The sequence below is a fragment of the Pinus tabuliformis genome, chromosome 1_2 (genome assembly GCF_031772625.1).
Source record: "Pinus tabuliformis cultivar Carrire ecotype Pingquan chromosome 1_2, CPIR1, whole genome shotgun sequence".
In the NCBI taxonomy this organism is placed as follows: Eukaryota; Viridiplantae; Streptophyta; class Pinopsida; order Pinales; family Pinaceae; genus Pinus; species Pinus tabuliformis.
This window is the reverse complement of record NC_142298.1, coordinates 67,950,120-67,964,920: the sequence shown is the minus strand read 5'-3', so window position 1 is coordinate 67,964,920 and position 14,801 is coordinate 67,950,120. Positions and strand designations below refer to the sequence as shown.

The 14,801-nt window shown below is 38.5% G+C and overlaps 1 protein-coding gene across 2 annotated transcripts in view; it reads left to right on the top strand.

The window, feature by feature from the left end:
* The first annotated feature begins 2,278 nt into the window (after nucleotides 1–2,278).
* TIM44-2 (translocase inner membrane subunit 44-2) overlaps nucleotides 2,279–14,801 on the top strand; it is a 31,037-nt gene continuing 18,514 nt past the window's right edge. The window contains exons 1-4 of one of the 2 annotated variants that reach the window (XM_089394720.1): nucleotides 2,279–2,715; nucleotides 3,029–3,135; nucleotides 4,445–4,528; nucleotides 4,689–4,764. In XM_089394720.1, the coding sequence (XP_089250846.1) occupies nucleotides 2,638–2,715; nucleotides 3,029–3,135; nucleotides 4,445–4,528; nucleotides 4,689–4,764 (345 nt within the window). In that variant the 5' untranslated portion in view covers nucleotides 2,279–2,637. The remainder of the gene's footprint in view (nucleotides 2,716–3,028; nucleotides 3,136–4,444; nucleotides 4,529–4,688; nucleotides 4,765–14,801) is intronic. The other variant, XM_089394719.1, reaches the window with a different exon arrangement.

The following is a 14,801-nucleotide window of genomic DNA, read 5'->3' as shown; positions in this document are numbered from 1 at the left end:
ACACACACACACACACACACACACACACACACACACACTTACTTGTGTGGGATCCAACTTAACATGGCATATTTTAGAATCGATAAATTTTAAATTTCTTTTTGATCCCTCTAGGTGCTTAATAGATCCGAAGTCATGATGGATCTACACATGTCTTAGTTCCCTTGATTGCATCGTACTCCTTCAATTTATATTGAACTCCCTTAAATATATGAAATAAACTCATGCATATGCTCCATTCTTCACAAAGTCGCTTGATCTTGTAGTGAACTTACATTCCATTGTAAGAATCCAACAATATAGAAAGTCAAAGTTTCCCTACATTTGAAACTCCAATCAATTTTTTAACAATATAGGTTGATTTATAATTGGGAACCCCCCTATCTTGAAGGCATTATTCCATCACACATAGATCTTGAATCATGCTATAACTCTACTCATGTTTGAATTTTTTGTCAGATTCTCATTAGAATGGTGGCTAGAAAGAGTGTTTGTTTTCTACAAGTTTAGCTTTCTCCTCTCTTCACTGCTAAATAAAAAGTAAATAGAATTTGATGTAGCTTTATTTTCATGATGCATGTAGCTAATTGTTACAAGATGTTAGTTTAACTTAATTTACTTTTACTTCATTTCATTGTATTTTGGTTTGTTGCAAACTTGACATGGAGTCTTAATATTGACAATATACTTTTTTTAGCCACAAGTTATCAACATATAAAGAATGTAACATTTTATTTTTCTTGATTTCCTTTAATTGCAATGAATTGGATTGATCTCGTGTGTCTAAACCTTGTTTAACTCCTTTTCCCACCACAACGATTATGAAACAATGTAAGAGAGAATAATTATTAACCACACACAATATTCATAATATGAAAAGTGAATTGAACCCAACAAACAATAACAATAAGAATCAAAGAAGACAACAAAATAACAAAGAAGCTCATACGAGAAATAATCATGACTAGATAAAAAAAAATACATTAATACTTTATAACTAGGGTTACCATGTTTGCATAGATTTAAAACATTACAAATATCAAGCCACAACTTGAATTGCTCTATTACCTTGAAATTAAAAGAATGACTTACCATAGCCTCACTTCAATGCATTATTAACTAATAATAATTTTCTCACTTGAATGCACCATTAACTAATTATGTAGAGGCCATCATGAGATAGATAAAACCATCTAGATGCAGTTTAATTGTTTTATGTTTTAATGTATTTTTTTAGAATTTGACAAAATAATTTTTTGTGACATTATAATTTGTTGTTATTTAAAATGCATTATTAGATACATACATGAAGATCAATGCTTTGAAAAACTCATGAAATACTTGAATAATATAAACTTCATAACTCAATATGCAATTTGAACAAATTCTTACCAAACTTCAAAGAAATTTACTTAAAAAATATTAGACAAAAACACTTAAGCTAATGAAATACTGGAATGATATAGACTTCATAACTCAGATATGCAATTTGAACAAATTCTTACCAAATTTCAAACAAATTTACCTAAAAAAATATTAGACAAAACCACTTAAAACATTTAGACTAACCTCATGTTATCAACAAAACAAATTGAATACAATGATGTTACTGGCGGACAAATAGTCGCTCTAATCTATATAGGTTTCAACCTTGCATATATGATTTTTACAAACATATTCTAAATCAAACATAAAAAATTTGATGGGAACAAATACATTAAGACAAACATTTTATCATGTAAATTCAAAATTGAGAAGAACAACAATTTTTTTTCAATATATTATCTTTGAAATGTTAACGTACAATATATATGCTTTAACATTTATAAATCCCAATTTATTAACCTTCTATTAAAATACAACCATATTTTCTTTCACTCAATACTTTCACTGAATTTTCTTACACTGAATTTTCTGAATTTAGTAAATTATGAGCAAAACCACCATAATCTAAAACCAAAATAAAGACAAAAATTGTTATTCATATAAATCAGGTAAAAAAGATCACACACCCAACAACTTCCTAAACAAGCTATAAATACAAATATCCCAACTTTTAATAGAAAACGAATCTTCCATGGTTTAAAATTATTTGTTTTTTGTTTTCTAATAAAAAATATTAAGTTCCTTTTAAAATGTTAAACTTCCATCATTTAAATTTATTTTCTAATAAAAAATATTAACATGAAGAAAAATGTTAATATATAAAATAGGTGGAATTCATATGGTCCAAAGATTAAGGAAGGATAACAAAGAGTTCTCCATGCAAACATTCTATTCCTATTTTACAAGCAAAATCTAGCATACTTGTTCTCCAAGTTTAGAATTTAAGGCATAAAAGGGTTATAGAAAATCCTTTGCACATTCAAACAAGGCAGGGTCCGTCTTCAAACCCTACCTCAAAACCCTTGCCTGCTCCTAAATACATCCCTTCTGCTCTTAAATAAACAAGATTTCTCTGGTTATTTTTTTTTGGCTTCCATTACTTGGCGACTCTGGGTCATCTAGCCGTCCAGACCACTTGATTTTTCAGCAGTGGATTTGGCTTCGAAACGGCTTATTTGCCTTTTGGAATCTTGAATTGCCTATATTCGCTAAAACGATTGCAGTTCGAGTTCATTCTGAAGGCGGTGGAGTATGGGAAGCAGAATGTTAAGTCGCAATATTATGCAGTCGTCTAAGCAGATTTTCTCTATTTATCGCTTACGGCAACAGGTTTGATCAACGCTTCAAATTCTTGATATCTTTTTATTGTGCTTTCAGCTGTTTACATGTCTCGTTGCGACATCAGAAATCTCCATATTGCAATATTTTGAATTTAATTTTTGTTTAGATTTTTATTTGTCTCCTTGAGAAAGACAATTCGAAAAAAATCCGAAAAAAAATCGTAACTGGTCTCCACAGTTTTTGTTGCGACATGCATCTTCCCCGTTGTTATTTTCTTATAAGAATAGCTTAAATATATATTTTTTATAGTCAATGTTACGCGGCAAAGTTGATGGTACGAATGCTTTTCGTCTATTTGCAGAGTGTGAGCTATCGACCGTCCCCATTTACTGTGCAAAGTCGTTTCAATGCTCGGCATATGAGCGTTTTTAACGAGTTCTCAAAGCGCGTGAAGGGGGAAGTGAAAAGGTTCGTATGCTTAAGTTTTTGCCTCTTGCAAAAGATAATATTCAATGCACTTTAGACTTCAGGAAATATTATGTACAATGAATTCAGTATTAATGTATCGATAAACTCACCTGTGCACTGCTTGGAGCAGCCATAAACTGGAATCCTGTGTGAACGAAAACCTTGGGAACTTTAATAGACAATGGAGTCCAGGGTGAATGAAAGCCCTGGGAAGTTCAATAGATTAAAATAGTTGATAATATATGTATTGTGTCTGCCTGACATATCAAGTTCATAAAATGAGAAGCGTAGTTTGTTCATGTAGGTAACGGAATGTATTGAATTGGCTAACACTTAAAATTGGGATTTTGAGACAGGAAATAGCTATTTTAATAATCGGCAATCAAGGAGACTATCAACTTTACCCATCTGGAGAAGTTGTCCCTATAAACTTTTCTGTGTTTCGTTTCTGCATTATATACATTTTTCCAAGTGGTGAAATTTAGGCACTTTAAGTCTCCGTTCCTCTTTTTGGAACTCCTTGAACCCTGATGTACTATTCTGTAGGATATCACTGACTAATTGTTGTGTGACCTACGCAGACCTTTGCCGCATTGATGGTTTTATTCTCAGAAAATGCATTCTATTGTGTTCACCTTTCTACACCTCTTTGCAAAATGTGTGTTGTGCGGTTCATGCTCATTGAAGTACATCCTGTTGAATTGTCTGTACAGTGCATTGGCCCCATCAATATGATTAAGGACTTGGATGTGGCAATGACTTCTTCTCTGCCCTCTCTCTCAGCAATGGTGCCACTCGATGACATGTTCTTGATGAGATTTTGCTTATGTACTCATTTTATATCTCTGAATTTTTCCTTTTTGAGGCTAATCTTATAGCTCTTTGCATCTTTGTTCTTAGTCTTTAGATCCTAGATCTTTTCCTGTTTCTGTTCATGTAGCTATAAGAGCCGCTTCTGCACTCCCACTATCTGTTACACTAATTGTACACTTTTAGTTCCATTGACCTACTTTTGTGGTCATTTGTTGGACATCAATAAAATTATCTTATCTTATCTTATCTACCTGTTATCTATGCTCTTTGGGTGATTGTAAACTATTTTGAATTAGTTTATGGTGAAAAATTAGAGATTCTGAATGCCACTGTTTATTGTTTTATCTACCTGTTATCTATGTATGCTCTGTGGGTGATTGTAAACTATTTTGAATTAGTTTATGGTGAAAAATTAGAGATTCTGAATGCCACTGTTTATTGTTTTGGGAAAAATTCAAATTCTTGCTCATATTTAGGTTTGTATTTGTGTTTGCAGCAACCCGGAACTACAAAAATCAATTAAAGAGCTTAAAGAAAAAGCAAGCGAGCTTAAAGGAATGACTGAAGACCTTAAAACCAGGTAGTTCACTTTGCATCTGTCCTAGCCATGAACAAGTGGGTAGTAGAATGTTGTATTAAAGTTTTTTTGATAGGCTGAGACATATTGTATATGTCAAGGCACAGACATGCTACAAAAGGAGGCCCTGATTTTGGAAGAGATGGCACCCTGGCGCATGCAGAACGAAGCAGACAACAGAGCATTTGTACAAGCATGCTGATGCAGTTCGTATGGAGGCGGAGGCCAAGGCAAAGCAGGTCAGACATTGGTTTCTCTGAGTCATGTGGCCCGGTTCTGCACTTTAAGGACAAACTATAAGCATTTTCTGGAGATCTCGATAAGCATTCACGTTCTTCGATCACCCGTTTCTGAATAACTGCATTATATGGATAAATTATGTTTCAAATATTAATAAGGGATTGCTGTTTTCTAGCATGTTGTTGTAAGTTTTTATTGTGATGACAAACAATAATCTGCTAGAGATGCTTGAAATTGATTTTCACATTGAACAACATATTTTTATGCCAGCGGAGTATTTTCCTGGTACAAGGAAGCCAGAAGTTGAGGAAGGTAACAAAGGAAAAATTTTCATTTGTAATTCCCAAAAAGGTTACTAATGTATACCAGTGGGAACATGCTGTGATCAGACCTGTTGAATCCATGCCTGGTTGCCTTGGACTGCATTGACTAACTGGCCTTGAATATTTTGTTTAGCTTGCATACAAATATTTTTCTAGGCAGAAAACTGGTACAAGAAAAGATGAGCCTTACCACTGATACTCTGATTTCGGACATGTACATTAGAAGGGCAAAACAGAAACTAATATACAAATGGAAACATGAATAATCTTCCATTAACTAAAACAGAAACTATTGTACAAATGGAAACATGAATAATCTTCCATTAACTAAAACAGAAACTATTATACAAATGGAAACTTGAATAAGCTTCCTTTAACTAAGTGGTGAGTACTAAGTTACTAACCACCATCTATAAAAAGGTGGGCACTTCTATACACTTTTTATAGGAATCTGTAAGCACCTGTCCTGACTTAACAGTGATGATGGCTCCCATTAATCAATAGCCGTCTTGTGGGGCAGACTAGCTTGTGAGAGGCAAACATGGGAAAATAAATGTATAAAATGGATGGGGGAAAACATTGCTAATTTTGATAAAAGAAAACAAAAAGATTATAATTAAAACTTCTAACATACTAGTAATAAACTTGCTTATGGTAAAACCACAACATTCAATGCCCCATAGTTGAGATGTATTGGAAATTAGAGGGAAATCATTATGAAAATTATGAAGTACGTCTTGAGTGACATTACTCTAGAATTGGAGCTATTGTCGACACTAATGGCAATACAATACCTTTCTTGTAGAAAATCCACTAAACTCTGCAACCGCTAATACAATCTAAAACCAATTTCTTTCCATATAGACACAGAATTTCTCTACTAATTTTGCAGTGGAATAGGAACAGAAATAAATACACAATCACACAATTCAACAACACAATTTTTTAGGGAATCCAACTGGGAAAACCCTCTACTTGCTTGATGTTAACTTTAGGTATGTTCTATGCTAGAGCAATTTATTTCAATTTCTTTTCCACATTAGCAATTACATCAGCATAAAGTAAACTGCGGATAGAACATAAATATAAATCGCACAAGACAAGCCAAGACAAGAGGACACACAAGATGTGGCGCTAGCCAGGGACAAACCCCACAATGTGGGGAAACCCTTGATCAATTCTTCTTTTATGTTCTTCAAAGTTCAGCAGAGAAAGTGAGAGAGATAGTACATTTACAATAGAAGTCAATCACTTTGACTTTTGATATCGTCATGAGATTAGTTGAAGACATTGCTTCATATCATCATGCATCAGTGTGTTGCCCATGCTCATATCATCATGCTGCTTATTATGCTGCCCATGATCTCATACATCATGCTGCCTTCCTTCGGAGACAGATGCTTCGGCTGTTTCGGTAGTTCCCGGTAGTTCCTGCTTTTCTGGCTTTTCCGACAGTTTCGACTTTTCCAACAGTTCCGACAGTTTCGGCATTTCCAGCTTTTTCGACAGTTCCGACTTTTCTAGCAGTTTTGGCTTTTCCGACAGTTCCGGTTTTTTCGGCAGTTCTAGCTTTTTTGGCTTTTTCCGGCTATTTCGGCTTTTCCGGCAGTTCTGACTTTTCTGGCAGTGCCAACTATTTCTGCTATTCCGACTTTTCTGGCTATTCTGGCTTTTCCGGCTTTTCCAGCTTTTTCGACAGTTCTAGCTTTTCCAGCTTTTTTGGCTATTTTGGCAGTTCTGGCTTTTCCGGCTTTTCCTTAGGATCTCTCCTCCTACTAAAACCCAAAGACAAGTAGAGAGAGGAAGAGATCCAAGTGTGTGTGGAAATGACTTGAAGTCCTCTTCTATTTATACTAAAATTTAGAGGTTGAATAGACATAATTGTTGGGCTTCTGAGCCTACATAAGTTGCTGGCCGATTTAACAATTTGTCCATAACATAAATAAATTCATAACTTCATAAATACTTATCGGAATCGGATGATCTTTAGATCAATTCTAAACCTCTCAATGAGAGGGATCCAATAAAAATATCAGCTGCCATAAATAATATGACCACATGGAGTTTGGCCCTAGTTGTCAATTTTAACACTCCCTCTCAACTAGGGAGAACTCCATCCGCTGATCCATATGTCCAACTATACTATCTTTGCCATCAATGCCCTGCACTGCTCTGCTCAACTCAGCTCAACTCTGCTAGCTCTGCTCTGCTCTGCTTAGCTCTGCTGGCTCTGCTATGCTCTGCTCTGCTTAGCTCTGCTCAGCTCTGTTGGCTCAGTTATGCCCAGCTTTGCTGTCTCTGCTATGCTCTGCTCAGCTCTACTTTGCTGGCTTTGTTCTGCTCAACTTAGCTCTGTTGAACCATGAATAAGAAGAATTGATCGAGAATGTGTCATACCATTCTCCACGGACCCGAAGTCAGTCTCAGAGTGTGTACCACTGTTCCTAGACCAATCCTCAACCGACCCGAAGTTAGTCTCAGAGTGTGTATCATTGGTCCTAGACCAGTCCTTAACCAACCCGAAGTCAGTGTCATAGTAGGTACAACTCCTACCACTGGTCCCAGACCAGTACTCTACTGACTCGAAGTCAGTCTTAGAGTATGTACCACTGGTCCCAGACCAATCCTCAACCGACCCGAAGTCAGTGTCATAGTGGGTACAACTCCTACCACTGGTTCCAGACCAGTACTCTACTGACTTGAAGTCAGTCTCAGAGTATGTACCACTGGTCCTAGACTAGTCCTCAACCGACCCGAAGTCAGTGTCATAGTGGGTACAACTCCTACCACTGGTCCCAGACCAGTACTCTACTGACTCGAAGTCAGTGTCAGAGTATGTACCACTGGTCCCAGACCAATCTCATTGTTCCCAGATCAATGAAGGTTATCCTAGCATAGGGAGTACGGTAGATACAACGATGCGTACATCGGTACTACTATGGTTCCTATCCTCATTTCCCTGCTGATTGATCAAATGAGAGGTACTTCCCATGAGTCCCAGACTGCATGGGTAGGATGCCTCGACAGGAGAACTTAATCAATCTTGTCCTCACAAGAGAACTAATCATCCTGCTACACAATCGCCGTGGAAAACACATCATCTAGGCCTTACAGGGGAACTAATCATCCTGCTACACAATCGTCATGGAGAACACATCATCCAGATCTCGCAGGAGAACTAATCATCCTGCTACACAATCTTCATGGAGAACACATCATCCAGACCTCACAGGAGAACTAATCATCCTGCTACACAATCGTCATGGAGAACACATCATCCAGACCTTACAGGAGAATTAATCATCCTGCTACACAATCGTCATGGAGAACACATCATCCAGACCTCACAGGAGAATTAATCATCCTGCTACATAGGAGAGCGAATCATCCTGTCCCAATGCGCACCACCAGGGGAGGGTGAGTCACCCTGTGGTCGTATGTTGCTCCAGTGAGAACCGCAAGCCCTAGAGCTCCCAGAGCTCAATGTATGCAACATGCAGGACCCTTTTACAAGGGTCTCACGATGACTCCAAGTAGTTCGGGAAAATCACAAATTTGATTTTTCCCCGGGGCTCTGACAAAGTGTAGTGACCTGTACATCATCTCAGTGCGATGGAGCCTCCTTGCTCATCGACTTTACCATATCCCAGATAAGGCAGTATCTGATGTCTATCTGCTGGAGCAATCATTGAATACGAGATTCCTCAATAATCGAATCCTACCTTTGGTTGTCACAGAGAATCACAGTGGTATTCATCATGTGTACTCACTGAAGAGTTTCCACAACCAGGCAACTTCATACGAGGTCATACTCGTAGTTCTGTATCCGGTCTCGGCGATACTTATAACTACTGATTTCTGCTTCCTGCTCATCGATGATATTGAAGCAGAATCCAAAGAGAACCAGCATTGAGAAGTGATTTAGTGATCCTCCACACTGCTTGCCCAGTTAGCATTTGAATAATCATGCAACTTTCATATTTTCGGCAGTGTATCTCAATCCATGAGAGATTGTGCCTTGAAGATATCTCAGAGGATTCTTGGCACCAATCCAGTGATGCTCAACCAAATATGAGCTCACCATGCTAACTGCAAAACATATGTCCGGACGGAAGTTCACCAAGAACATCAACATGATTGAGTTTAAGAAACTCAGAGGCATTTCCCAAATCTGGTCCGACATTACTAACATATAACTTCTGAAAGTTAATATCCTCGAGGTAGTCACAGGGTTGCAGTTTATCATTCCGCATTCGGAATCCAACTCCCTCTTACTTCTGCAAGTGAGAGGGTCTGCACCTGTCAAAAATAGGTCGTCCTTATGAGGTGCCAGTATGAGAGGTCTATCATTCACAACCTTCGGGTAATGGTATGGATCGGTTTCACTCCTAGTGAATCTCAGCGTCATCAAACAGCTATCAATCCTCTCATACTACGCCCGGGGTGTTTTGCTCCAAGCCATAGAGGGCTTTCTTCCATTTGTATACATGAGATTCCCATTCATGAATCTCAAACTCCACGGGTTGTTCCAAACCTGTGGACCTGCTACATGAGGGGAATGGTCCCCTTGTAAGATTTTATTTCGGTACATCTCAGACATGTACCTTCATGCTCTTTTTGAATTCAGGCATCCCTGTCACCATCTGACACACAGACCTCCGGTGCTGTGTTAATGGACATGGTCCCCAGTGGACTTCCTGCAAACCCTGTACTCAAAAACATCTTTGAAAAATCTACGTACCTTTCCATCGATGAGTGCCACTCTGAAACCTTTGACTTCCATTTTGAGATGGACATCAGGTTCTTCTTGCGATCAGGTACATAAAAAAGATTTTGTAAATGAATCGAGTTACCCTTATTCAATTTAGGGGTAACATTCCCTACACCCTTTCCAGGATAGGTGGTATCGGCTCCAAGTATAATCCCATGATTATCTGTCCTATGAAGTGCCGGGGGTTCCTTGCTTTCTTTGAAGAGTCGACCATTTCTCCTTGATGAGCTGTATTACCTGTCATTCCCTTGACCCTGGAATGATTTGTTTTATCTTTATCAAGAGAAGTGTCTCTGCCATTCAGACACTCCTTCGCATAATGGCCGAACTTATTGCAACCAAGGCATCCGCCTTTCCTTCCATCTTTAGATCCGAACTTCCCAATAAAGATGGGCCATCAGAAACTTCCGTTGCGCCATTCTGATAATATTATTTACTTTGACTTCACCCTGGGTGAATTATGAGGAACCCCTTCCATGATTGCTCTTTCACTCTTGCTTGGGCATTGTCTTCACCTCATCTCTGATACCATGTTAACTTTGGGTATGTTCTATGCTAGAGCAATTTATTTCAATTTCTTTTCCACATTACAATCACATCGGCATGAAGTAAATCGCAGATAGAACATAAATATAAATCGCAGAAGACAAGCCAAGACAAGAGGACACAAGATGTGGCGCTAGCCAGGGACAAACCCCACAATGTGGGGAAACCTTTGATCAATTCTTCTTTTATGTTCTTCAAAGTTCAGTAGAGAAAGTGAGAGAGATAGTACATTTACAATAGAAGTCAATCACTTTGACTTTTGATATCGTCATGAGATCAGTTGAAGACATATTGCTTCAACTGATTCTTTAAGGTGACTCGTTCACCTATCATAGTGCTACATCTCGTCTATTTGCTGCACATTACCGTGTGACACCTTGCTGTACTGTCACATGTGTTCAACCTTGATGACTGAGCTGCTCTCATCTTCATGCTGCTTATTATGCTGCATCTTCCATGGTCTTATTCATCATTAAGCTACCCATGCTCATGATCTCATTCATCATTATGTTGCCCATGCTCATATCATCATGCATCATTATGTTGCCCATGCTCATATCATCATGCTGCTTATTATGCTGCCCATGATCTCATACATCATGCTGCCTTCCTTCGGAGACAGATGCTCCGGTTGTTTCGGCAGTCCCCGGTAGTTCCTGCTTTTCTGGTAGTTTCGGCTTTTCCAGCAGTTCTGGCTTTTCCGGCAGTTTCGGCTTTTCCGGTAGTTCCAACTTTTCCGGATTTTCCGGCTTTTCTGGCAGTTCTGACTTTTCCAGCAATTCCACTTTTCCGGTAGTTCCAGCGTTCCCGACTTTTTCGGCTATTCCGACAGTTCTAGATTTTTTGCTTTTCCTTAGGATCTCGCCTCCTACTAAAACCCAAAGACAAGCAGAGAGAGGAAGAGATCCAAGTGTGTGTGGAAATGACTTGCAGTCCTCTTCTATTTATACTAAAACGTAGAGGTTGAATAGACATGACTGTTGGGCTTCTGAGCCTACATAAGTTGTTGGCCGACTTAACAATTTGTCCATAACATAAATAAACTCATAACTTCATAAATACTTATCGGAATCGGATGATCTTTAGATCAATCCTACACTTCTCAATGAGAGGGATCCACTAAAAATATCAGCTGCCATAAATAATATGACCCACATGGAGTTTGGCCCTAGTTGCCAATTTTAACACTTGAGAATTTTATTGATAGAATATTGAGCAATAAATCTCTCACAATACAATTGTGTTTTAATAGAAACCAATCTGATTTCCTCTGTTTGTACTATAAGATTAAACACCTGCAAGACCCTGATCTCCTTTCCTGCAATCTTGGAGGCCTATTTCCTAGCACAAATCCTCGTAAATCTTAGCGCATAGGCTGCTCCTATTTAATAAGAATTTCTTCCTATTTCCTAGCGCAATTCCCAAGGAAAATTGCTGTCTATCAGCTCACATACAAGCTTCTTGTTCTGCTCTCTCAGAAGCTCTCACACAATATGTGTGCTCAAGAAGAATGATTACAATTGTGCCTTCGCTCTTCCTTATAAGCAATTCGAATGGCTAAATCTGGCAAATTATATTTTAGGAATTGATTGTGATTGATGAGTTAACTGAGTTAAATTAACTCATGCAACTCGTCTCATCTCAATTCTAGAACTTGAGATTCAGTCACTTGTCCTTTTACCAAATTAACTCGCACTAGAAGACAAGAAACTCGGCTTTCCACTTTTGCACATTAGTGAACTACTTCATAACTCATCCTAACTTTTAGGAACTCATCCTAAATTATAGGAACTCGTCCTAAATCTTAGGAATTCACTCTAACTTATAGGAATTAGCTCCTAAAGTCAAGCCTAACCAGGAAGCGTAACCTACAGCAGTATTGGACCAGACTTGAGGCGTGTTTGTGTTGATCTTATGTTGAATTGTTGCTAGTTGGGTGGTGTCCTAGTGTGGAAAGATTTGTTGCAGCCTGTGGGAGCCAATTGGAAGGCTTGAAGTGGTGGTTGGAAGCCTATTCTAGGAGCAGATCCTACAGTGATTAGATTGGGCATCATTGGACTGGTGGAGGGCAGCGTGTTGGTAGCCCAAAGTAGCCCTTGACAAGCAGTCATAAAGAGAGCTTGACAGCTGAAGGTCGGGTGAAGTTGTTCTAGCCTAATGTGTAGCTTTTTGATGGACGAAATAAACTACGAGATTGGAAAATTGGAGCTCAGGTATTGGCCAGCCTATAAAAGTAGATTGGATCAGCCCGTGTTCACTGTAGCAGAAGTGACTTGCAGCAGTGATAGGTGGCAGCCCTCCTGGTGTCTCTATGTGTTGTCTCTTGATGGAGTAAGGGGCAGCTAGAGAGTAGAAGGGAAACGAAGGACCGGCAGGACAAGATACAACATAGATCCTATGATTGTACACTAGAGAAGTGAGATTGTCATTGTATCTTGTATTCTTGTATTTGTGGATAATTGAGGGACATTATCTGTAGTGCGGGATCCCTAGACTGTTGTATTACTCGGTTTAATATAACGAAGATTGGGTTGTTGTACATATTTGTACAGTATTTTGTAAAAAGTTGTCTATACTTGTGCATGTGTGATTTACTGCTATTTATATTCTGCTGTGCAAAGTAGCTATTGTTGAGATTCTTGGTTTGGTAGCATCAGGGATTTTATGATTCTATCCTAGCACTAGGGTCATGGAAATTCAACATTGCTGGGGTTGACACCTTCCCTATTGGTAGCAGGTTGGGGTTGGGTGGAACTAGAGGAAGATGAACTACTAGATGAATAAAATGAGCTGGAGCCTGAAGGTGGGCTAGGGGGAGGGACTCTAACTTGTCATGTAGGTGTAACTAATCATTAGAGAGGAAATTGAAGGGTGTAGGTGTCTCAATCTTCAGGACTGGCGCTTGATAAAAGCTATGGTGTTTTGACAGAGTGTGCGCAATGAAACTGGGTTGAATCGAGGAGGCTAACGGGATAAGGAAGTGAATCAAATTAACTAATATCAGGGAGAAACTACGTGCATAGCTGGTGCAATATGGTTTTGTTGTGTGATTGCTATGCTAATCTAACTAAGCACCCTTGTCCTATGAAAGAAAAAGACTCGTCTAACAGATCAACTACTCCTTAAACAAGCCCCAGACTGTTTTAAAATGGCCTTCAAACAGCCTAGGTGCTGAGTAATCACGATTGATAAGGCTGAGTGAAGGTATCAGAGATGTTTACCCTTGCGGTCGACAGGTGATGAAATCCATCTAGTGGGGGCGAGAGAATCTCAACTTCTTGGTGTCAACTTTGGAATCTGATTTCTGACCAAGAATTGGGAGCCTCAAGGGGAACAGCTAGTATCTGTAATCTAAGCCGTAACCCCTTTATTTGTTTCTTTTGTGCACCAGTTTGTACCACTGGATGGTGAAGGATTTTAAGCTGTTAAAGTCAACCTCTATGTCTTAATGTATATTGACCAATGGGTGTTATTCGGATGCCCATCCCACTGGCCATAAGCTAACTAATAGATTGTTTTGGTGCCCAAGTGGGTTTAATAAATGTTTTAGATTAAGGTTGATTTCAAGGGCTCTACTTTGGGTCATGAACCAAGTGTTAACTTAGTGGTGTGCACTTGTGTGCAAGTGAACTGTGTTGCAACTGAAAATAAAAGTGCTTTGCATTGAAATTAAAGGTAATTAACTATTGAAAAATAATAAATATAGTGCTGTAAATGAATAGTAACAAGCATTCACCATTAATCAAAGAAATTGCCTATCCTTTGAGGGTTTCATGCAAGCAAAAAGGAGGTAAAAAAGAGGGTAAAAAGGAGGCTGAAATGGGTAGGGAACAACCAAGAATAATGATTGCATCTAAGTCATTAACCTACAGCCAACTTTTTCTGCAGAGATAACAGCAAGAAAACAGTGGTTCTGGGCTGTTAGTGGACCTCTAATAGACCTATAACGAATGGGGATCCAATGCTAATCAAGGATATCAATACTAGTCAAAAGGAGATGTTTTTATCTCATAAACTGTAAGGAAGAAGTAGTTGAACATATCTGAAAAATACAGGTACTGGGTTTCTACCAGTGTACAGCAACAAACTCCTTATACAGGCCCTAAAATCTGGCCTAAGGAAGAAGTAGTTGAACATATCTGAAAAATACAGTTACTGGGTTTCTACCAGTGTACAGCAACAAACTCCTTATACAGCCCCTAAAATCTGGCCTGATGGAGAAGTACTTGAATCCGTCTAGGGGGCTCTTTCTTTTTCCTGAGATTAGGAGCTAAAATGATCTAGGTTTGCAGTGGTCTTACTGTGAAAAGGAGGCCCTAAATCCTACGGCAAACAGACGGCAGGAAAAAACAGAAAAAAATTTAAATTTTCAGAAAATTTTGGTAAGGTAGTTTTT